General features: G+C 33.6%; 2 protein-coding genes and 1 long non-coding RNA gene across 3 annotated transcripts; 1 reads left to right on the top strand and 2 right to left on the bottom strand.

Annotated features, from left to right (window-relative positions):
* The first annotated feature begins 840 nt into the window (after window positions 1–840).
* LOC113402775 (RNA pseudouridylate synthase domain-containing protein 1-like) lies at window positions 841–4,719 on the top strand. Its single transcript, XM_026643088.2, has 5 exons — window positions 841–1,231; window positions 2,135–2,372; window positions 3,583–3,741; window positions 4,285–4,402; window positions 4,515–4,719. The coding sequence occupies exons 1-5, from the start codon at window positions 1,139–1,141 to the stop codon at window positions 4,717–4,719; spliced, it is 813 nt and encodes a 270-aa protein (XP_026498873.2). The 5' UTR covers window positions 841–1,138.
* Window positions 4,720–6,917: 2,198 nt separating this feature from the next.
* On the bottom strand, window positions 6,918–14,974 carry LOC113402773 (U1 small nuclear ribonucleoprotein 70 kDa). The gene is made up of 9 exons (XM_064220082.1): window positions 14,606–14,974; window positions 14,106–14,288; window positions 12,843–12,905; window positions 12,489–12,570; window positions 9,071–9,172; window positions 8,854–8,994; window positions 8,390–8,489; window positions 7,647–7,834; window positions 6,918–7,405 (listed from the first exon to the last, which is right to left on the bottom strand). Exons 1-9 carry the CDS (start codon window positions 14,747–14,749, stop codon window positions 7,293–7,295), a joined length of 1,116 nt encoding a protein of 371 aa, XP_064076152.1. The 5' UTR covers window positions 14,750–14,974; the 3' UTR covers window positions 6,918–7,292.
* A 2,995-nt stretch (window positions 14,975–17,969) lies between these two features.
* LOC113402776 (uncharacterized) lies at window positions 17,970–20,847 on the bottom strand. The gene is made up of 3 exons (XR_003369248.2): window positions 20,780–20,847; window positions 19,872–20,026; window positions 17,970–18,257 (listed from the first exon to the last, which is right to left on the bottom strand). It is a non-coding gene; the product is annotated as an uncharacterized LOC113402776 (long non-coding RNA).
* Window positions 20,848–24,934: the final 4,087 nt, after the last annotated feature.

The following is a 24,934-nucleotide window of genomic DNA, read 5'->3' as shown; positions in this document are numbered from 1 at the left end:
TTTGTTTTTTAATTGTTATCAATACAATACGTTTATAGATCACTACATACTATAAAATAAAGTCGCTTCCCGCTATCTGTCTGCCCCTGTGGATGCTTAGATCTTTAAAACTATGCAACGGATTTTGATGCAGTTGTTTTTTTCTAGATAGAGTGATTCAAGAGGAAGGTTTATATGTATTATTCATGCATAATATAGTAAAGAAACCCTGATCATTTCAGAGATTTCTAATGTGATGACCTAAATAAACACATTTTTTTGTGCTTACGTGGCAAACGTTGGCTAAAGCTTATGAGTTAGATCAAAATAATGTCCTACAGTATTATACACCTTATAAAGGTCTACAAAAAGATCCTTGATAGTATACATATGTCTTTCTCTTAGGAATAACCTACAACCATTTTTCATCCTTTACTTTTTACGAAATAATGGCTTATTTACGAAGCGATTTTAAGCAGTACAGCATTAATCCTTATTCAATTAAGTACCTTAAGCAAATTCATGAATAATTAAAAATAATAAGAAGTGGCTAGTCTTATTATAATTTAACTTCAGTAATATTTCCAGACGTTAGAAAGCCGAGCATTTTTCATTTTTTTGTCAGATAACCTTAAATTGGGTATTAACAAAATTGAAGACATGATAATAATTATATTTTTTTTATGGTTTATATATCATGCTCATATGATATGTATTTTTTTCGTTTTCATTTAAAATACAACAAATTTCAAAATAATCTGAATACTTAGCTAACAAAGCCTACCGAAATTTTAATTTTAGTTACTATATTGACGTTTGATGTTCAAAAATATATAACAACTTTTTGAAACGATTTTTTTGTTATTAAAAAAAAGAAAACGTCTCTCAATAATTTCTAAAGAATTGCGAGAAGAAAAATCTATTCAAATGTGATATCTTAAAAAAATATTATTATAAAGCCCAAGACAAAATGCATTTGGAGGAATTACTGAACGCCACTCTTGATAGAGCTATGCAGACGGCGTTTCAAACTCTCCTTTTGCATTTATGTCCGAGGGTATCACACTTTGTAACAAGCATAAAAATTGAACAGCTAAATCCCAAGAGTTCGACATTTTTACATTTTTAACTTTTTTATTTGGATTTGTGAGTAATCAACATGGCCGTCACAAAGATACACGAAGATGACGATTATGTTATTGTCAATAAACCATTTGATATGTTCATTAACGCAAACGATGAGAATGAAAAGGTAAGCAAACTAAGTTTCTAAACAGGTACCTAAGCATAAATACAATTTTTATAAAAATCAAATAAGTCAATTTTAGGTTATATTTTTGTTGTTAACTGCAACTTGCAGTCGTAATTTTTTGTATATATCACGTGACCCAAAACACAAGCCGCCATGGTGTGGCGTCAGATAGGCAAAAACTGTAATTTCTCTATCATCTGAAACTTTGATAAACAACTTTTCTGGAGTTTTAATTTAGTATTTGTATATTACACTCCAACGAAAGCGATTGTAATCTATTATTTCCCCAAAAAACACCAAATATTTATAGCTGTTAACGTTGAATGAGTACCGGTCGTATATACATGACTGTTGTTTTTAACAATTTGACATCATCAAAATGACTGATAGCGTTTTAGCGGGAATAAAAAAGGTTTAAAATTTAATTTTATGGCAAGAATGCGTGCTTATTTTGCCGAAATATATTTTTTTGTGCCATTGTATTAGAAAAATTAACGTTTTGAAGTACTGTTTCAAACATAGTAGAATACCCTATTATTTCATTCCATAGACTATGTTATGTAAACCCTATGTGCGAAGACGAGACGAGTAGCTAGTTATAACATTTATAATTATTACTTGGTAGTAACGCTTCGTGCAAACCCTTCTGGGTAGAAACCACCATTACGTATTCTACCGTCATTTGTCAAACAGCAATACTTAGTATTATTGTGTTCCGGTTCGAAGGTCGAGTGATGTGTAATTACAAGCACATACATCTAGTTCCCAAGCTTGGTGTGGATGGCGCTGTAAGGGATGGTCATTATTTCTTACAGAGCCAATGTCTATGTTAGGTGGTGACTAATGACTCTGTTTATCAATCTGCGAAACTATGAAATAAAATAAAGTATTTTGGATTTCCAGAACACAGTAGCGTGCCACATCGCATCACACGACTCCCATCTCTCAACATCATTGAATCCTTTACATTTCGTCCAACGTCTTGATTACTCAACCAGCGGTGTTCTTTGTATAGCCAAGAATAAAAAGGCTGCTGCTAGAGTTGGCAGACTGTTTGAGAAGAGGCTGACGAGGAAATATTACATGGCTGTCTTACGACGGCACCTTCAGTTTGATGTGGCGGATATTAAATACGCAATTGGTGAGTGCTAGTTGGAGCCACTAAGGCGTGAATATATACGAGGTACATTAAAACTTTACATTACAATAAATTTTTCGGTATTCTCTCCTCTCTTAAGAGTAATAGGTGTGAAAATTATAAATATAAGTATGGTACCCTCTGTTTATAATAATAATACAAAACCAAGAGAGCCTTGGGCTCATTTCTTCAGTATGTATTTCATTTTTTTTTTGTGTATTAATGTGCGTAAGTTGTGCTGAACAGACCTGTGACACTTTTCTCCCCAAACACAGAGCACAGAGTAATGCCCAATCGAACAAGGTCGAAGAAATAATATATCTACTTCTCAAAGTAAACGTGAAAGTTTAGACTTTTCACTTTGTTTTACGGTATCTTAATGAAATTTGGCAATAAATGCGTTGTGACGTCACGATACCGTAACGTAAGACGTCGTGACGTAAATGTATGACAAAGCTATCCTGGCCTCGGGGCCGCGTTACAGATTTACAGTATGGCTGTTTTAAGAATCAAATCAGAATATACTTTACTCATTATTAGATTAAATCTATAGCTATCATTTATGGATGTTTGTTGATACGTCACGTTCGTACGTGTTCGTCGCGTCGTGACGTTTTCGTGTGTGGCTACCCTAAAATCTATACTACGGCCTGTAATGAACAGCAGTAAAATATCACTTCTTACTGTCATTTAGTAAAATAATGTTGCCACATTATCTCTAGGAGTTGCAGTTAAAATACTTCGTTTTAAGTTTTGATATTCGAATTAACCGTAAGCTATCAAACGTTATTTGCATTGATCGGAAAAAATATTTTTTTGTAGTTTTATTCACAATCACACACACATTCACAAATCACGCATACATTCACAATCACACACACATTCACAATCATACCTACATATGGTTCAAAACATGAAATTTCCAACTTTACTTAATCATTAAAAATTATGATGGCAGGTAGATTTTTTATAGTTTTCTTTGTCGTACCAGATCTTTTCAAAACTTTACTCACAAAAATCACGTCAAAATAAAAGCTACGAGTGGCATGTATTTAAGACTGACCCCCCAACCAGTGCGAGTTGAACCCTATCGAACTCTACCGAGCTGATTGGTTATATACGTTTATAGGATTATTTGCAAAATATCACAAATCTCAAAAATCTGAAAAAAATAAAAATATACCATAGTCATCATACTGTATTCATCCTCAAGGCGTAGATGAGTCGTCGGACGGCGCGCACCGGATGCGCGCGGTGCGCGCGGCGCCGCCCCCGTGCGCAGCGCGCGCGGCGCACACGCGCGTGCTGGCGCTGGAGTCGGGCGCCTATTGCGGGCAGCCCGCCAGCGTGGTGCTGCTCAAACCCATCACAGGTCCCGCAGCGCTGTGCTGTTATTTCATGACGTCTCGTTGTTCTAGTAGCCTGTAAGGCTAGTGGTCTGTAAGGCCGCCGATCCAAAACACACTGGCTATTGAGTTTTCCTGTAGAAACTTTCTCAGTAACGGCCCGCGTCTTTAAAATTACGTATAGTCTATTCCAAGAGAAGAAGGAATAAAAATAAACAAACCATAGATTTAAGTATTTCATGCGATTTGCTAATAGCTCAGGTATATTGTAGACTACTAACGGTTCTTGATTAATATTTCTTTATTTATGATCCAACACTATTCCACTAAAATACTTTTATCCACTTAATTTTACTTCTAAAGTGTGGATAACAGTTTCTTCCAAGTTCAAAACGCCGTCTTTTCGCAAATCCATAATGAATATAATTCATTCAAGCTCAACCAATTATATCGCATCAATTCGATCCCCTTGTGGTTGGAATATACTAAAAAGCCGTTGATCTCTTTCCGGTTCGGTCGTATTTTATCACATCTCGACTCTCATCGATGTTCCCTGGTCTCCGGTTCAGGTCGCACTCACCAGTTGCGGGTGCACTGCACGACGATCGGTCACACGATCCTCGGCGACTACACGTACAGCAACAGAGAAGACACCGCGCCGCATAGAATGTTCCTACACGCTACTAGGTAACTATAACAAAATCGCCATTACGTAGGAGATTATAGTTGTCTGGACAAACATAGACTATCTCAATTCCCAAATAATTGTTGTAACTTATTTCAGTCGATAATTTTCTAGGTTAGTGTTACCATTTCAAAATAAAACGTTGGACATCCAGACGGAGGAACCGTTTTTCACGGACCAACAGTTCGCGTCCAAATGGGAGTCTGAGAAAGTTTTCTTTAAGTACAGAAGTAAAGAAGATTTCGTGTCTCTCTGTGACGTCATCGATGAAAACCGAGTCGACGGGCTGCGGTACCAAGAATTCTGCTTTCAAGAATAATATCGTGATCGAATAATGTGTCGTTTTATTTTCCTATATTCGTAATTCCGCAAGGTCTAATACTAACTGACACACAACGCTCATATTCTCATTCAATTGAATTGCATTTTTTTTTAAAGATTCGTTCTTTATTACCAACTAACTGCTCCGTGCCTTTTCACCTCCGTTAAATATTCCTGCTCACATCTATTACATGTGGGTCGTTGCGTGATATTATGGAGTGAGCTGAAGAGGCTGTAAGCGGAGTGGAGTGGAGTGAGGTGAGAAGCGAGGTTTTGATGGGTTGTTAAAATGTATTGGTATTGTGATCGTGTTAGCAGAGGTGCCAGTTGCCTGGAATATAAAATGAGAGAAATAAAATAATGAGTAATTTAAATCGTACTGCATTAATATTTTGTGGGAGGGCTTTGTGCAAGCCTTTCTGGGTAGGTAGTAGGTACCACTCACTCAAACAAATATTTTTTCTAATTCGAACTTCTAGAGATTAGCTCTGTTTAACATTATACATACATAATATTATTAGGCAGCCCCATCTTAAGTACAAGTCTAAAAAAATTTAAGAAATCCGTACCTACTTTGAGTTTAGAAGCTGGCAGTTTCACTCTTGTCTTGGAAATCAATTTCCGTCTCATCGGATTGTTTTTTTACTGAGAAAAGGTAGGCAGACTTGCAAGTAGTGGTCACCACCATCCATACGTTGATGCTGTGAGAAATATTTGTGAAGAATAGGTCACATTAGTAAAAACCTAGTAATTTTGTCTTTGTAATCAATACAGATCACGAACGACCTGCACGAAATTATTAATATAGAAAGAAGAGCGACATTCTTAATTGGCATTTTTAATTAAATTAGTGCCATAATTAAAAAAGTTTTTAATCGACTATTTCCTGCATTTTTAATTGTATCATTTGGTATTGGCATTATAACTATAACTTTGACAAAGAGATTATTATTTAACTCCTAAAATGTTATTAAAATAAGGGTTGGTGAGGATAATAAATAAAACTGCATTATATATTATTAATCTTTATCGCCTTATCTAGAACACAGGACATTTTAAAATTAAGAACTAAAAGTTCATCTTACAAAATGAATCAATTGTGTTGTATACAAATCTTCAACTAATTTGATTGAAAAGACAATCTCTTTTTAACATATAGCATTAAAACGGGATAGCTATATTATAGAAAGAACAGAATAGTATATAATGCTTTAATTCAAACCTAGATAAACACCCCTGAATCCGTTACAAAACATTGTGAAGTAACCTGCATGCCTCGGATAAAACTCTTCAACTTGAGTATCCACCAAAAAGCATTGGAGCAGAGATGTATGATATCTTTGAATCCAAAGAGTCATTTCCGAGCCGATAATAGCAATTGTCCTTACGAGCATGAGACGAATTACAAAAGCAAATTAAAATTCATCGATACTTGTCCGGTTTGAACTCATAATCATCAGCTAAGTATCATGTTAACACACTGGACTGTCTGTAATAATTTGTAATGACGGCTATAATAATAAAGATCCAGATTGTATACAACACAATCAAAGATAACGAACATGTGTTTATTGCTTCGAACACATACGGCTTTATTTATAAATGCCATTAAGGAGACAAACATTTATAAGTGCAGTCGTATGTTTATAAAAAAAATCCACTATTTCTCAATCGTCTAAAACTCGGGGATTCCCATACTCACCGTGACTTCTGAACATCCCTCCGCCTCTTCATATAACTTCTAACATAAGAAATATACTATATCGGACCGTGAATTCTCTTTGAAACGTCAATATAAACTTGGAGGGGGAAACTGGAGTTTATACTCCAGTATTGTATTAATGTTTATACATTGGAAACGACATTTTATATGACATATTTGGACAAATATGTCGGTAAAACACTTGTGTGTGTCAACTTGTCAAGGAAATAAGGGAAATGTTTGTGTTGACTGTACACGTTTAACGCGCTTAGTATATGGAGCTATTCCCATGTCCAGTTTGCGGTAATATTCGATCAAATGACGCGTATGTACACGATACAATCGTATATAACTGACAAAAGGAGTGACTACCGAGTTTCGTAGAATCGGACGAATCCACATTCAGAACCGGTGATAACTTAACTTTCAATTGAACACGCTAGATTAGTATCGCTTCGTCTCTTTCTACAAAGTTACGTTAAATCAAAACATATTGCCGAATTATAAAATATTTACATATATATATTGGAAAGAGATCTATCACCAAAAAGCATTTCATCTAAAGTTTGTGTGTGTCACTGTGGAAATTTATGAATGTGTGTCATAGAACAATCAGCTCAGTCTATCCAAGTCGGCTATTTGAACTAAGTTAAGTCAGACGTACCACACACGTGGTACAGACACGAATGTCAACGACCTGTTACACACTAGTAAAGTACGGTTAGCAAAACAAAAAATGTCTCATTAAATTTATGAATTTTAGCTGTTGGAGCGATTTCAAGTGGAAGTTACGGACAGGTGATAGTCCAGCGTCACAGTTACGTGAAGTCGAATCTAGCGGACGAGTCGTGCGAGTGTGTGTGTGTAGTTTAATAGTTATAATCGTCTCCGTTGGCGTCCTCAGGATTATATTTATTTTCATCCTCGCTCGGTTCCTGTTTAATCTGAACGTCGAGGGCCGGCAGGCTGAACTCTGGATAATCTGTGAATTGCAATACATATTCGTTAATAGGGGGAAAAGGTTACATTTTAATACTGTGTCCTGAAGCTACAAGGGCATCATTAATCACCCCTAACCTATCTAATCAGAACAGAAACGAAGAGTCCAGTCTGTTTTTTCTTTCTGCTCTGATTTCGGTTGTTTTATATAAGCTGCCTCTCTCTAACTCTCCTCTACTCTTAACTCTCCCCAAAGAAAATGACACGATATAAATGTAACTCACCGTCCTGCGGCTCTTCCTTGATCTTGATGTCCTCGGGCTTGACCTTGGGCTCCTTCCGCTCCTTGTCCCGCCGCCGCCTCTTGTCGCGGTCCTTGTCGCGGTCCTTATCCCGCTCCTTGTCGCGCTCCTTGTCGCGGTCGCGACGCTCGCGGCGACGCTCCGAACGCGAGCGCGACCGCCGCCGACGTCTGCGGGTAGACGCGATTCGTTGCAACGTGTTATTGTATGTGTTTAATGGAAATACACTGGTATTCTTTATGGAACTGAGATGAACACTAGGAAAATATTTTACGAAAATCTTCTCCTGAGGGGTTTAATAGGAGGTGCTGTATGGAATTTGATATTAAGGCATGCGTTTAAGAGAAAAGGTCAGTCATCGTACTAAAATATTCGTGCTTAAGCCACTATTGACTTGTTACTCGGTTAGGGATACCGAACAGTCAATTTTATTCTACTTTCGTCTCATTTTATAACAGAGGTCACCACCGCTGTAAGAAATATTATCCATTCCTTACAGCACCAATGCGCCGACAACGTGGGAACTAAGATATTTCCCTTAAGCCTGTAGTTACACACTCACTCTTCAAACCGGAACGCAATTACACTAACAATATATATTGTTCATTAGCAGTGGAATATCTGATGAGTGGATAGTACCTACCCAGACGGGCTTTCATAGAGCCCTACCATCAAGTAATCTCAAGTCTCGACAGTTCAAACACATCAAATATTAAAGCACTCACCTCTCGGTATCGTCGTCTCGCTTCTCCCTCTCCCGTTCCCGTCTGCGCGAGCGAGACGCGGAACGTCTCCGGGAACGAGACCGACTGCGACGCCGACCGCCTTCAAAACACATACAAAGTTAATACAGACTGCCTTTTATAAAATCCGTGTTTTGTCGCGTTTGTCGCGTAAAATCCGTGTTTAACAATTTAATATGTATATTTGTTGATTGTGTTAAGGTTCTGTTACTGTAACAGTACTCAGTATTATTGTACAAAAGCTGGATTGCTGGTTGTCGTGAACTGTTAACAAAAATCAATTAAGAGTAATCGAAATAGGACGAACCTGCAATGACGGCATAATTAAATAAAAAACAAAGTGACGCTTGTTTCTGTCGGGACGATGTGGAATGTGATTCCAACCACACCCCGTGTATACAGATCAGGTCAGCGTCCAAAGGTGGTGGCGTAATGGTGGCACTCACGGTCGCGCTCGCGGCGCTCGTCGCGGTCGCGCTCGCGCTGCTCGAGGCGGTACCGCTCGCGCTCGCGCTCGTTGTCCTCGCGGCCCGAGTGCTTGATGTTGACGTCCGCGCCGCCGCGCCGCGTGCCGCCCAGCCCGCCGCCTGCGCGCGATATATTATTGCACACCGAACCGCTTCGTATCCGAGTACTGTATGTTCAAAGATCACTCCTGCTCACCGAGTCGCCGCGGCAGCCACCCCTTGACCGTCCTCGCTCGCTCCACGTCGACCAACACGCGTTTCCCGTCGATCTTCTTGCCGTCGGCGTGCTTGTACGCGGCTGGAACACATCGCACGGAACCATGTAACACTCCATCGACTTGCTTCCGGACGAGCGACATTTATATATTTCATATTTTGGAATTAGCAACTGTAGGCGAGTGGGGGGGATAAACATTTCAAATCGTCAACAATTCTAGTATATTGAATATTAGCTCCTTTTTCAAATACTGAAACGTCTTTGAATGTCTTTAAGGTGGAAGGGAGGGATGTATCTACTTTTTGAACAAACGTCGCCCGCGCGGAATATTTCTAAACAGTAATGAATAGACTTACATGGACATTGAACAAATACGAGTTATTATTAATTTAGACAAAGTTCAAAAGAAATCCATGTAAATCCATTAACATTCAACGTTGCTGATATTAAATACGAAATGAGCAACATCGAACGTTCTATGTGACAACATTTAAAAATACGAAAAAGTTTTTTTTTTAAATTGTGTCAACAAAAAAAAAAAAAACAATTTCACGACATTTACACATATACCTACTGTGATACCTACCGACCGAGCCGAGACGTGATTTGACATGACTATATACCTACCATCGGCGATCACTTCGTATTCCGAATTATATACTTCTTAATATTTTACTTACATATATATATTTTTTAAATCGCAGCGAAGCGACGCGGCGTTAACATTACCATTACCTGGTGCGCTTTACTTACGTTCCTTGCGCATATTTAAAAAAAAAAAGTAATATTCCAAATAAAAAAATAAAAACGACTTTAACTTTGTCTGAGAAAATAAATGTCTAAATAAACTTCCATACTTATCTTACGTGTGAAGTTTTATAATCCAACACTTTGTAACACTTTAAAAAAAACTTATCGAAACAAATAAAAAATAGCATCGTTATTTCCTTTATAACGGTTATTTTCGTAACGTTATATCGTTACTCGTTAAACATTATAATCGTTACTCGTTACGTTAAACATTCATATAATATCAATAAGCTATTTCCGGTATATATATCTTGTATGCTGGTATCGAATCTTACCACATACAAACCTATACTATAACGCCGGTTATCTCGACATTGTGTTGTGTCAATACGGCTGGGTCTGTGGTGTGAATAGAAAAAGCCACTTATTAATCACAGTACATACTATTCAACCGACTTACGTACGTGGGCGCGTTGTTACAAACTGCTCGGAGGGTTTTATAAAAATAACGTTATTTTATAATCCGTTACTAGTTATAACACTTTAAAAGTAGAGTATACAAAATAATTTGTTTTATTTTTTATTTAATGTATTATTATTAAATTTCACTGCAACGTTTCTGACGTAAATAAGTTTCACCTCTTTCAAATTAATTTGACCAGACCTAAGTTATATTGGTAATTAATTACTTTAAGTTGTAACGCTATAATTGTAATTATATTTCATATGACGGGAATATTTTGCTAATGCACACAAATATAGATCCGCTGGTAGCTGAGTGAATGGTACCACTAGTTAAACAAGTAATACTACAATGAACTAAACTTTGTTTTGTAGACTGTACCCTATCTCTATTTCACTTTAATAAAAAGATAAAAATATCAAATATATTGATTTGAAAAAAAAAAGAACAAAAAATATATTTCAGTGAATATTACATTTACAAAAAAAAACCTTCCAAGCAGTTTATATAAACCTAACTTTGTTAAAAATTTATAGAATGTATTATATAAAAAAATATGTCATAATATATTTAGATAGTTAAATCTGTCTGAATTCAAACTACTGGAAAAACTAAAATCTCCCTTCGCCCCCTTTGAAATATCTAATCAGTTTTTGATTCACAAAGTGGCCTTGGGGTTGAGCCGAGGATGCCTCTAAGCACGTGGCACTAGCGAGGCGCAAAATTTAACGACAAATTAAGGTGAAAAAAAAACAACTGCTGTCGTGGGACACTTGGAACGGTTGGAACGAAGTTGCTCTCGCTGCATATTATGTATAAAATAACAGACACATTAATATAAATTAACAATCTTTGAGAATTTATAACTATTAATAATGATCACGTGTGACTTAAAACAATAATAAAAAACAAAAAAAAATTATATAAAACCGTATACAATAAATAGAGACAGAGCGAAAGATAAAGCGATCGAAAGTTCGCATGGAGGGGGCATAACTTAAACCATTGCTGTAATTTTGTAACTGTTTATCTAACGCTACTCCACCACTGAGCGTGTTTGTTTAACGTTACGTAACGTACACAGAAATAATATATAACAGAATAAACTGTATGAGGTCATGTTTACCTATACTAATATTATAAATGTGTGAGTTTGGATGGATGGATGTTTTTACTCAATCACCGCAGAACGGCTGAACGGATCTGAATGATATTTGGCACAGAGATTTGGCATATAGCTTAGAATAGCACATAGGGTACTTTTAGCTAAGCTAGCGGAAACTAGTATTAAAAAAACAACAATTTTAAGAGATTTATGATATGAAATGATTGTTGTATTTTTGAGGAATCGATGGGCAAGTTGAATGCTATAATTAAGTAAGAAATAGTTTTGCTTATTTCATAAGTGACAAGAAAACTTGTATCTGTTGTGGTAATTGGCAAATTAAAAAAATATATATATATATTTGATTCTTTCCCAAATTTATACTGATGATAAAAAAAGCGTGGAGTTAGTATTTTTTTACTTTCAGACTGGATATATATAGATTTAATTGTATATTGTAATAAAAATGTAACTAGCTGTTCTTTTCAACATGTTATGATGTGATTTGTAATTCTGTAATATGACCGTTCAAAATTACTTTTACTTAAAAAGCTTACTCAAGTAAAGTTTATTTTAATTTTGATACAATTTGATGATTATCAAATATTGAAATAAATTTATATTCATTACCACTAGTAAATTCAATGTTAGTTCAGCTTTTGATATACATTGAACGTATTTGTCTGTATGTTTGAACTGATCTAGAAAAACGAGACATACAAGCTCGGGGAGAATTCTTCATTATAAATATCTAAATATATTACGACTCGACATATTTATGATAAAGACTCACAAATATGAACATTATCAAGTGATACGGATCAACAAAGAAGTATGGCTGGTAGTTAATGACATCGCAACTAGCGTTAGGAACGATAAACGCGACTGGGAGTTCGTTAGTCGACTACTCCACCGACAACATTTGAATATTTCCATATATATGATCAGGGGTACAAAAGGACATAACACCTGCCCCTACTAACACGCGAGTGGAAACTAGTAGATGAAAAGAATTAAAATACCAGCGATATTTCTTCTCTTGTTATGTTTACGAGTTAAATATTAACCGATCAACTTACAGTGCATGTCTCTCTCATGTTCGTACTCAATGAAAGCATATCCTCTTGGTTTGCCATTGTCTTTATTATATATCATATGAATCTGGAACAAATTAGAGCAGTTTCAAAAGTTGGTCCTTCTAGCCGGATATCGGTCATGGTTGTTATTGTTAACCTAAAACTAGTTAACTGCGCTGAATTATAATTCATTATAGATACCACTGATGGAGACACACTCCAGTGTTTCATAGTGATATAGGATATATTAAGAAATTCAAATCAATTTAAATTCAATAGTGGCCAAGTGACTTTGATTTTATGATATATCAATAAATAAATATACATAGAGATAATGATTGATAAATATATACATACTTTCTTTATTACTCCGTACCCTTCAAACTCTCTCCGAAGCTTGGATTCGGATGTGTCATAGTTCTGTAAATAAAAAAAAACACTATTAAAGATTTATATTTCTATTTCTAGAGAAGATAAATTGTTAAACAGATGAATTTCATATGAGTGATGACTGGGTTTAATCTGAATAACCATCACTGACTTTTCAGATATTTCTAATATTGTGAACGCTTACCAACCTTAGTAACTAAAATGGTACATCCCTTGTGTCTGAACATATATCTTTTCACAAATAAATTAAAATATAGGTGTGCTGTACTGTAGGTAACAGATATAAAAGAGCAATAAATACTATTTACCTACATATGCTAATATTATAAATGCGAAAGTAATTTGTCTGTCTGTTGCTCTTTCAAGGCCAAACCACAGGACCAAACTTGATAAAATTTTGTATGAACCAAGCTTGAATTTGTATAGTAATATTATTTAGAGGTGAAAGTTGTTTATTTGTATGTAGGGAGTAATCTCCAGAACTAATGATCTATATGATTAAAATTCACCAGTAGAAAGTTACATCATTTCACAGTGCTATAGGATCTAAAACATATTTAAATCATAACATTTTCTTCATTAGTAAATTACATCTATGCAAGTTGGGATGGGTTGTTAGTTTTTGATATTGTTAAACATGTTATATTGGATTTTTAGAACATTAACAAAGTAAAACTTTGGAAGCAAATAAATTTGTTATTATTTACTTATTGGACCTATATTTACTTATAAATGAGTACACATTTTTATGTAAAAAGTAAAAGTAACAATTTGCAAATTAAGAGATTTTGAGTTTATTCCAAGACCGCTCATTGGAGTGTTGGAATAAACTCAAGTGTGTTACATTGGTGGGTGTTAGATTTTGTAATGCCTGACTGAAAATGTTTTCTCATAATAGCCTATTCCAATCTAAGTATAAAGTGTTTACGATTAATATATTTTTATTTATAACACAACACTGTTACACTTTATTACTGATTTTCACTTTAATTTTATGTCACAAATTCCGATAACAGTTTTTTTTTTGATTATCAAAACACAATTTTTCCACAAATCCTTAGTGAATATCATTATTAATCAAGCTCTAATCAATGATATTGCGTCAATTTGCTGTCAAATGTTGTTTATTTGGCTTTTCCTCCCTTATGTTAGGAATAGAGTATAAATGATTAATCCATATAAATTTGTTACAATGGGTAAAAATATTTTAATTTATTTATATATACTTACTATCCTAGCAACAAACAATGTCTTGAAAGGATCGCCCGTGGCCGGTGCATTGGTTGTGGGATCCCATAATGCTATTTCTTGCTCCAATTTGTATGCCGTCTGCTCAGCACGCTCCCGTCTTCGTCTTTCAAGTCTTTCTTCTCTTGTCTCAACTCGTGTAGGTGGAGGTGTTTCAGACGGGTGCTATGGTATCAAAAATACATTCTTTTATATAACTTTTACCTTTTTATATTCTACTTTTCATATAAACACGCATTTAAACCATTAAATGTATAATTATATATAAGCTTAAGCATGTAATTCAAACTCGTCGTAAATAGTCAAAAGCATCAGTATAAATACAATATTTATGTAGCCATACACAATATTTTGAATCTTAAAAGAAGACTTACTATTAATATTAAGTAATTGTGTTGTATTTAACGTACTTTTCGAAATTTAATTATTTAAAAATCGATTATATGGCATAATTAACACATCGGCACGGCATTTTAACTAACCTCGAAAATATGGAGAAAAGCGCCGACTCCATCGTAGCCTTTTTGTTTCTTTTCATGGGGAAGTTTTGCCGCTGGCGGCAGATAGGGAATTGGATCCCGTGCCGCAAATAGAGCAAGAAGATTTGGTGGTAGAAACTGCGTCATCGCCACGCCATATAATTATCATAAATACATTTATTTAATAACTTTCACAATCCCAACCACTAACACATTCACAAATGTACCCCGATCTCTTCGTGGCGCTTAATTAGGTAAACGAGTGTTTATTAATTTATTGAAATTATTCAATGTCACACACAAATATAGTATTGTGCTTGTCACAATGTGAACGCCAACGCCATTTTTAGTTTGACGATTGCGACGCCATATTGTTATTTGTAGCGTTGTATTTTTAATCGTTTCTGCTGTGGCTTCTTGCTCTTTGAATCATACCATAACTTACATTATTATATAAAATAATAAAGCACTACTACAATTTTTACAAGTATTTTAGGATACAACAGGATGAATTTTTGAAATAGGAGCCAAACATCTAATTACAAATAGCGAAAAACCGGATTTCTTAGTGTCGGCCAAATTCAAACACCGTTTGATTCACTGCCAAATGCCGACAAGCCGACAAATCCTTTTGTCGGTTCCGTCCCGCAACGGTGCGGTGCCGTTTGTCCTCGCCAACGGAAAATACTGCGGCACTCATCAATCGCGCCGCCGACCAACACCGCCCGATACCGCGGGTGTCGGTATCCTTTAAGCAATTGCCGCCGCGATCATATATAACGCGTACACGCGTCCTACAACGATAGTTCACAGTGACGCCTCGTGTTGAGCACATGCTCCGCCTTATTAACTGTATAATAATTGTAACTATAATTTGCAATAAATAATTTATATTTTTGGGGTACATACCGAGTTTTCACTTAAACCCCAAAGACTCGAATTAATTACAGTTATTGGTGTTTACTTCACAATTTTATCTTATTTGTAGCATATACTCTTACAAAGGGCTTACTATTCTGAAGCTTAATTTTCAATAACTTTTGACAGCGTTTTATAATAATAGCGTTACGAAATAATTATTCTATATTTTGGTTAAATTGATGCTAATAAAAATAAACTTTACCAACAAAGAAAAGTAAATAAATACAATCTTATTTAAAATTCTAAATAATTATCTCAAAGTTTTTAAATACTTTTATAAAAAGAAAACGATTATTAAATGAGAAATAATCTTAATATAATAATTGGTCGATGTCTTGTGTGTATTTTGTCAATAATTAAGAGTATTACTTTAATTTAAAACACAAACACACATTAACCACATGACAATTCAGAGCTTGGGTTAGAATCCGCCATCTTCATTTAAGAGGACAGTCCTTGCGGAACGCCTAAATAGCGCTTACTGTTTTCGAAATATCTTAAAACTGGAGCATTGATCATGGATGAAAAAAAACATTCAGTATCTTAATAGATAGATCTCAAGTTTCACCGCATGATAATTATAAAATTTGTATTAATAACTCAGTAAATTCATCGTCAACATCACTCCAAACACTGAAATCGACCTTTTCTATTATCATTTTTTAAGCTATTTAGCTGCTAGTTTATACATGTATTTTTGGTTAAATGGGGACACAAAAGTGTAAATAATAAGTTCACCGTGTTAAATTTCTATTATATCACATAATATATTAGTAATTTTTATTTAAATATTGCTTACTTTTTGGCATTCGTCGTCCATACTTTTTAGTATGGAGAAAATCATTTGACGGTTTTGACTTATTATTCGACATCGCTGTCAATAAATTTTCAGTCCCTCCCCAGATCTCAAGGTGGGAGCACGTTAATTTTTATTTCGAGCCGAGTCTTATAATTTCGCGAATCGTCTACGCACACATAGACAAGTTAGCATAAGGGTGGGGTGCGAGTGTCGTGGGATGCAATTGTTAATTTTTACTTTTCAAGATTTATCGACTATTAGTCAAGTCACATATTATTAAGTTAGTTCTTTGATAAATAAATATTTTTGTAATAATTAATAAAAATTTAACGATTTTAATTGGCTTTTTAATTGCCCTGTATGAATCTACCTCATGGCGTACGAATTTACCGCATTTACTGTACGAACGTACCCCTACCATACCAATACGTGGGGTACATTCGTACAATTATTTTATGTAGAAAAAAGCCTATAACCCTTTAACCTTTTGTCATAATAGTTTTGGAGTTTTTTGTAACAAACTATAATATATTTGTTACACTTAAGCACATAAACTAGGTAAATACGACAATTAATCACATCGTAAAAAAATAAAATCTGAAAAGTGTACGAAGGGTAACTTTTCCCCTAATGTTGAATTAAAAGTACAAAATTGTAAGGATGAACTTAGTGAATACCCGAATGAACCTGAATGTAATGTAATTTTTGCACTATCCTGCTTATTTTTTTCTCTTAATACGAAATTTAAAACAAACGCCAACTCATACCCAAACTCATGTCGTTTAGTTCGTCTGCTTAATTCCAAATTATTTAAATGCTTAATTAAAATAGTGCATAGTGCTAAGCAAAAACGGTTGATATACATTCCATTTTCTACTGATGCTATACTTAGTTAGTACCTTTCATGACCAGATACCGTCAGCGGGCCGCCCCCCTGATTTTTGTGTAATATAAAATAATTTTAATTGACTTGTTTAACCAAGAAAATTTATGTCTTTAGTTTTTAGTTAATTAAAAAAAATTGATTAATATTTACCTCCATTATTTTTATTTATAAAATTTAAGTAAGTGATTATTTAATGTGTCTTAACGCCCTAATTCGTTATACTTACCAATCTTAAAATATCCAGAAAATAATAATTTAGTTAGAGGAGAGCAGTAGAATCAATAAAAATCATAATGTATATGAGGCATCTTAATGCACTCTGACCGCACCCTATGCTAACAAATAATTTATAATTGTGTTTGCGAGTGACAACCTTATAGCTAATACATTACTCATAAATAAATGTATTTTTATAAATCCTACGTTATGAACGCGCAATGAAAATTTAATTTATTCGTTGCAACGAAAACAAGCAACTAATTGTCTAGGGGGTGCGTACGATACACTGCACAATGCAAGTGTATTATTGGAAAGTACCTATGTGTGTGTTCTAAAATAAATTCCCACGCTTACAAACTATGCTCTTAAGATTCACGTATTCCACTGGACCAAATCAGCTTTTTCATTTAGTTGTAGGAAGTTGTTTCAAAAAAGTATAGGTACAGACCATTCATGAGATGGAATTGGTCGTTTATCTTGCGTATGAAAGAGGCACGTATTATCCAACTTAGCTTACGGAGAAACGTTTGTCATAAATAAAATAAAAATAATAAAATATATATTTCAAACAAAACAAAGACATTAATTTTAAAACGAACACAAAAAATTCAAGTTATATATGCAAAATCAACCATATTCCCGAATTAATAGAATGGTTATAGTCACCAATAAGCTAAGAACTGCTATTGAAATACCAAAGAAAACAATGCAACGAAAATTTCGCCCAAGGCATGTGTTTTCGCCGTGTATGGGAGCATTTACCCTTAAAGCGTTAAAAGCCGCCGATCCTTGGACTTTCTTCTTGATACTCATCGTCTTATCACAGTGTGCTGAAATTATAAATGGCTTTATCAAACCGATATCTAGATTATATATAGTGGCCCTAGTATTAGGAGTAAAAACTTTTTAAAATTCAATGATTGGACTACTATTGGAATTCATAAAAGTAGACAACGAATGTACGAGCTTTATAATGAAAGGACGTACAATCACAGTGCCACTTTTGCCAACTATGTAAGTAACTATTCAAAATTATTTAGAAAAATGTGCTTTTTGGCAAAGTCTTTAACTATAAAAAATAGAATTAAGAATGCACATGACAAAATAAAAATGACTTGGAAAATTATTAATTGTGAAACTGGTAGAGGTGGCAGTCGCAGCTCCGAATTGAACTTATATTATAATAATAAAGTCATAAATAGTGAACGGGAAGTTGCTTCAGTTTTTGAACAATTTTTTGCTGACATACCAGTTTCTACAACTAAGTTACTTATTTCTTCTCGAGCAGTTGCCGAATCATTGATGAAAGAAAATGTACGAGAATGCAAATCAAAATTTAATTTTACCCCTGTAAACACCAATGACATAATTTGTACGTTTAAGTCATTAGACATTAAGAAAACTGCTGATCTATGGGGTATTTCTGTAAAGGTGATTAATTCAATTATTTATGTGATTGCACCTTATCTTGCAATAATATTCAATGATTGTGTTCAACGTGGTGTATTTCCTGACCTGATGAAACATAATAAAGTCATTCCAATATTTAAATCTGGTAACTCTTCAGATCCTAACAACTATAGGCCAATGTCAATACTACCAACCCTCAGCAAAATATTTGAAAAAAATATTCTAAATCAATTATTAGCATATTTCAATAGACACAATCTGCTTCATAGAAAACAATTTAGATTTACGAGGGGTCGCACGACTACCGACGCAGGTATCGAACTTATAAGAAATATCTATGAAGCCTAGGAGAAGTCGCAGGATGCCTTAGGGATTTTCTGCGACTTATCCAAAGCCTTTGATTGTGTTCAACATGAAACTCCGGTCAGAAAACTATATCACTATGGAATTAGAGAATGTGCACTCGACCTTCTGACTTCTTATTTTAACAATAGAATTCAGAGGGTTGACGTTAAAGGAACAAGATGTCCTGGGGTCTCAGTTGGTATGGGGGTCTAAAATAAAGTAGTCTAAGTAACTCCTTATTACATCAGCTATTTTCCAGTGAAAGTCCCGTGAAAATCGGTCCAGCCGTTCCAGCCGGAATAAACAGACAGACAAAAATGGCAAAAAAAATATTTTGGTATGTGTACTGAAAATACATATGTACATATGCATTTAGTAAAAAACGGTTATTTTAATGTTACAAACAGACCAATTTTATTATATGTATAGATATAGATGTGTAGATATAGATATATAGATGATTAAGTAAAACTAAAGTCATTATTATTCATTTTTATTTATTTTATGTTTAAGTTGTTACAGACTTGAAATAGTAGCCAATAAATTGATAGTTCCCCAAAGTCTAACTTACTTTCAAAATTAACTGAATCCCTGGGACTACAATGGAATGTCTAGATCTCTTTCAACGACCAAGCAATTTAGTATATCGAAATACCGCACGTAAAATAGAAATACTTAATTTGACTTACATGCTTCTGCACTTGTAGTAAAAATTTAACGATCAGCACAGTGAACGCCAGCGCCGTACTGCTCAGTCCGATTATAACGAGCCATGTGACACCATCTTTTATACGAATGGACCGAATTCCTTCTAATACTTCTGTTTGTGTACTCCTTACTACATCTACCAGATAAATGGAAATATAAATTAAAAAAAAACTATCTTCAAGTAAGATAAACGCTTTGTGCAAGTCCGGCTGAGTAAGTATCACACACTCATTATACATTGTATTGCTAAAAGTAGTACTTGGATTGTGTGTTCCAGTTTGAAGGCTGAGTGATCCAGTGTAACTTTATTTGTGTAACAAGCACAAGGGATATAACATCTTAGTTCCCAAGGTTACTGGCATATTGATGATGTAAGTAATGGTAAACATTTCCCACAGTATCAATTTTATAGGAGGTAGTGACCATTTACGATCAGGTCGCACTTTTTCCATCCAAAAAAGTATAATAAAAAAAGGCTTTTACAAACACTGTCACATCTATCAAATCTGATATTTTAGTTCTACGTGATAGGATAACAAGTAGGAATTCATTAATTCCTCCTTTGACTTATTTAAGTACCTAAATTACGTCCTCTTGACTGATTGCCATCAGCTACGAAGTACGCAGGAGATATTAAAATATCTAGCCTTATAGTGCACAAAAGAGTGTGTACTTGTACTGTCTATTCATTTGTTCTTTTCAGATCTATTCAGATGTTCTCGTCATCTGTTATTCGGTCACGATCAAAATAGGTTCACCATAGGACAGCTTTACGAGCTTTCCGAGGCACGAGAAATTGTAAACATAGTTTGAAAACACCAGGCCGCCATTTCGAATTTCTTGAAAGGAAATCCTAATTAAAATAATATAAGAAAAAGTTCGTACTTACAAATTTTATTACTGGTTGCAATTGAAATAGCTCTAAAAAGAAAAAAAAACATATTAGAAGTGTTATTTAAATTCTGTGTCAAAATGAACGGCGTTCATTAATTCATGCCTACCTTAAAAATAATTGTGCATAGGCTATTGACTACAAGTTTTTGGCATAAATATCCATTGAACCCTATTTAACCTTACTCTATGCTAACTGTATTACCGTTTGCAATAAACAATCTTTTTTTTAAAACAATGCTTAATTAGCATGAGTCCAATGCTTTTTAATGAACAGGCCATAGATAATAATTACTTTTAAATGCGGCAAAATGAGAGCAGTTTTAAAATTTAAATGTTATTTAATTTAACATAACATATTAAGTAGTTGGGTTATGATTCTGATGAAAGTGCGATACGAAGCTACGTAAATAAGACAGAGCAAAAATAGTCCCATTGATAAGTAATTTTAAAAAATATGCCCTACTGCGTTTTCGTCCACAATATATATAATGTAAATTTAAAGAAGAAACGTACTTGTTATCGGTATTCACGCTGTCTGTCATTAATTTAATATTGAATTTTGTAAAGCAATGTTCATTGTCACCAGATTATTACGTTTGCCTCAAAATTATAAATACGTAATGACAATGTAATTTATGTTCTGACAAAAAATGTAATTCAACCTTCTTTGTGATTTATTTACAAAATAATCTGAACCTTCGCACGCATAGCGATTCAATTTGTCACAGAAATTCTCCTAAATCTGTCATTTTATAGTTTTGTAAAATTGTAATTTATACTTCTTTTGGTGCGTTATGATGCGCGTCCACAGTACGATTTAATGCCTATTTCTCTTGCTTACGGCATCACACGTGATGAGGCTGGACCGATTTTACTATTTTTTTTTTGTTTTCGTTTCCGCTAGTTAATAATAAAAGTATCCGATTAAAATAAAAATAAAACCACAGACTATATAGAACAATATTTATTATGCATTTACAGATACAACAAGCTAAGTATTGTGCACTTCAACAGAGTTCAGATGGTGGCAATGGTGACCAATAAAACTATTACAACATCATAAACTCGTAATAACAATGTAAGCTAAAAAAACATAAGAAATAACAAATTTTGCTCTAAAATTTAAGTCTTTGTCTTTATTTAATTTAAAAAAAAAATAACTATCTGAAGACTGACAAGTGCTTTTACGTGTTAACTACTCAAGCGATCGTCAGAAAATATTGCATAAGCGTTGTCAGGGGTGCGGAGATGGGTAATGTGGTACATAAAAAACTATTTTTTAATAATTCTTATTACAACTCTCATAGCCTGAAAACTCTTCTTTTCATTCTTTACTGTAAAAATGTTGATAGTTTAGTTTACAATCGGAGTTGGAGAATGCAGTAAACCAAATGAAAAAAAAAATGATAATCTTCAGGATACATGCTAGTTATTTGTTATTTTGAAAACATGATGTAATTAATTTGGTACGATAGAAAAAAATCACAAAGTTACCTCTAAAAAAATCTTTTAACATATAATAACTATACTTATATACATTCAACAATTCTGGTTTTTTGTTAGATTATTCTACAAGCAATATACTACTTATCCTGTGTGTCACTTTTTTAATAAAATCGATAGATTTTTTTAAAATTAGATATTGTTATTTTCGAACAAAATGCGTACGCATGTGTGCGTAAACGCCGTGTACAGACATTGCCGGCCGAGGCCTGACGCTATACAGATGTGTCGATCTTTTCGCCGCATCATTACGTTACGAGATATTTTTTTGTAATTTTAATTGTAAATTCATTGTTTCATGTTTTCTTATAATAAATATTATTCTTTCTTGTAAATGAATATATTCAGTTAAAATAGTGTAGTATTAATTAGGCATTTGTTTTTTATTATATTATTTGTTATAAATTTTAATTGTGTAAATCTGGGAAATAAAGTGAAACGCGTGAGGAAAACTAAAAAACGTTTATATAAATTAAGCGCCGAACATACATATGAACGATATTAAAAGGTAAGAGTATTTTATTACTAAACATATTTTTTTTTTTTATAAATTATGAATATTGAAAACATCTATTAGAAAAAATGTGCAATCAGTTCGCATAGAATCAGATTTTTCGATCTATACTTTAAATATTACGATAGAGTATTTCGTGAAAGTAAGGAAAACATCAATTGAGAGTGACTACATTCGATCCCCATGAACTCGAAGCAATTTGATATTTTTCATTAAAACTACTATGGGGTATATTTAGATACATATTTTTTAAATACATACTTTTATAATTAATAAAAATATAATTACTAACATATATTTAATTTTTACAGAATAAAGAAAGTCGAAAACAATAACACGGAAGCTATTTATATTGCGAAAGAGTTTAATTTTATCGATTTTGTTTATAATAGGAATTAAAGTTATGTATGAACTAATTCGTTTTTTTTTTAAATTGAATATATATTTTATCTTTGTGAACCGATATTAATAAAACGAACAAACACTACGCTATATGTTACCCCTCGGTTACTACACTACAGATTTCGAACACTTGCGATTTTATTATATAAATAGATTATCAAATTTTTATAAAATGTTAAAAATTGGTATGTTTTAATATTTAGTATAAGAATTAATTGTGGTAAATAATAATATAAATAAAAGAAAAAAAGGTTAAAACTAACTGTCTATTTTATTGTATACAAAATATAAATAAAAATATTTAAGTTTAATTGAATCAGTTTTATTTTATAATCATTTGTTAACTAACATTGAAAGAAATAAAAACAATTCTGTTGTCCTATCTATTTTTTATGAGATTTATGATTGATCTTAGTTCGCTCGGTTTGGCGCCATCTATTAGAATGTTTGGGCGTAACCTCGTCACCTCAGTTAACCATTAGTTCACGGGCTTGTCGTTTTTGTCGATTTTGTAAGTGTGTGCGTGCGATTCTCAAGGGCACTTAGCTCTTGTAGTCCTCTTAAGGTAGAGACACAGTTAGCTTGGAAAAACATTCTCCATGAGAAACCATGAATCTTGTTCATGTACCCTTGTTCAGGAATCCCCTAAAACATAGAATCGTAAGACACACCTCGAAATATGTCGATACACTATTAAAGGACTTTTTGGGATTCCCTAAACTAAAACAAGGTTATTTAACACGTATTCTTTGAAATCTTGAGAAAATTATTACGTTTCGGTAGTTCGGTTGGACATCACAACAGATATAAATAGAAAAATGTTACATTCGAGTCCACTGGGCTTTACTTTCAATTTTATAACATTAAATTCCTTTTCATGCAACTTAATATGTTTAATGGTAACAAAACTTATTTTCTTACAGATAAAATAAGTAAAACTAATTATTATGCAACCAAATTTAAAACTATAAAATTAAAGTGTGAACACACATAAATGCTTACATTATTAACAAAAAAAAAAAATCAACAACTAAAATATTTTCCTAGAAAATATTTCAAAACTGGCAACATAATGTCTTTTAAACAGCAACACTAAGTATTATTGTTGGCGGTAGAATATAAAATTAAAAAACAACATTTTTCACGTAAAATTAAAACTAAAAAAGTAGAACATCTCTGGTTTAAGTTCATATTCAAGCAAACAGGCAAGTGCTTACCAAAATATATTATAATACTCTGTATTTATGCTACAACCACACCTGTGGTTATCATTCTGAAGCATAAATGTGACAGAAGCATTACATTTCAACAACATTAACATGAGATCTCTTAAAACTATTAAATAAAATCTCCAAATATAGAAAAGACAATAATTATTATGCAATACATTTATTTAAATCTTTTGTGAATAAATTTAAACCTCCCCCCCCCCCTACTCTCCCTTATTATCATTATTATTCATTCATAGTATAAAAGCATCTTATCATTCACTCACCAATTCTATTGTAGATTATGTACATTTTAAAAAGTGAGTGAGCCAGTTGTTTTATACACCTGGCAAAAATTAGACCCCATACTTGGCAGCAATCAGTGTAAGAGATATTTAATTATACTAGTAATGTTGACCACAGACCCTACCAGCCACCGTTTCCAAACCCTAGCCTACTCCTCTCTCTCTACTCTGGGCTGGAAAATCTCAAGAATAGAGACATTTGATTGTATGATCACATA

The sequence above is a fragment of the Vanessa tameamea genome, chromosome 31 (genome assembly GCF_037043105.1).
Source record: "Vanessa tameamea isolate UH-Manoa-2023 chromosome 31, ilVanTame1 primary haplotype, whole genome shotgun sequence".
Taxonomy (NCBI): domain Eukaryota; kingdom Metazoa; phylum Arthropoda; class Insecta; order Lepidoptera; family Nymphalidae; genus Vanessa; species Vanessa tameamea.
This window is presented reverse-complemented; position numbering and strand designations above follow the sequence as displayed.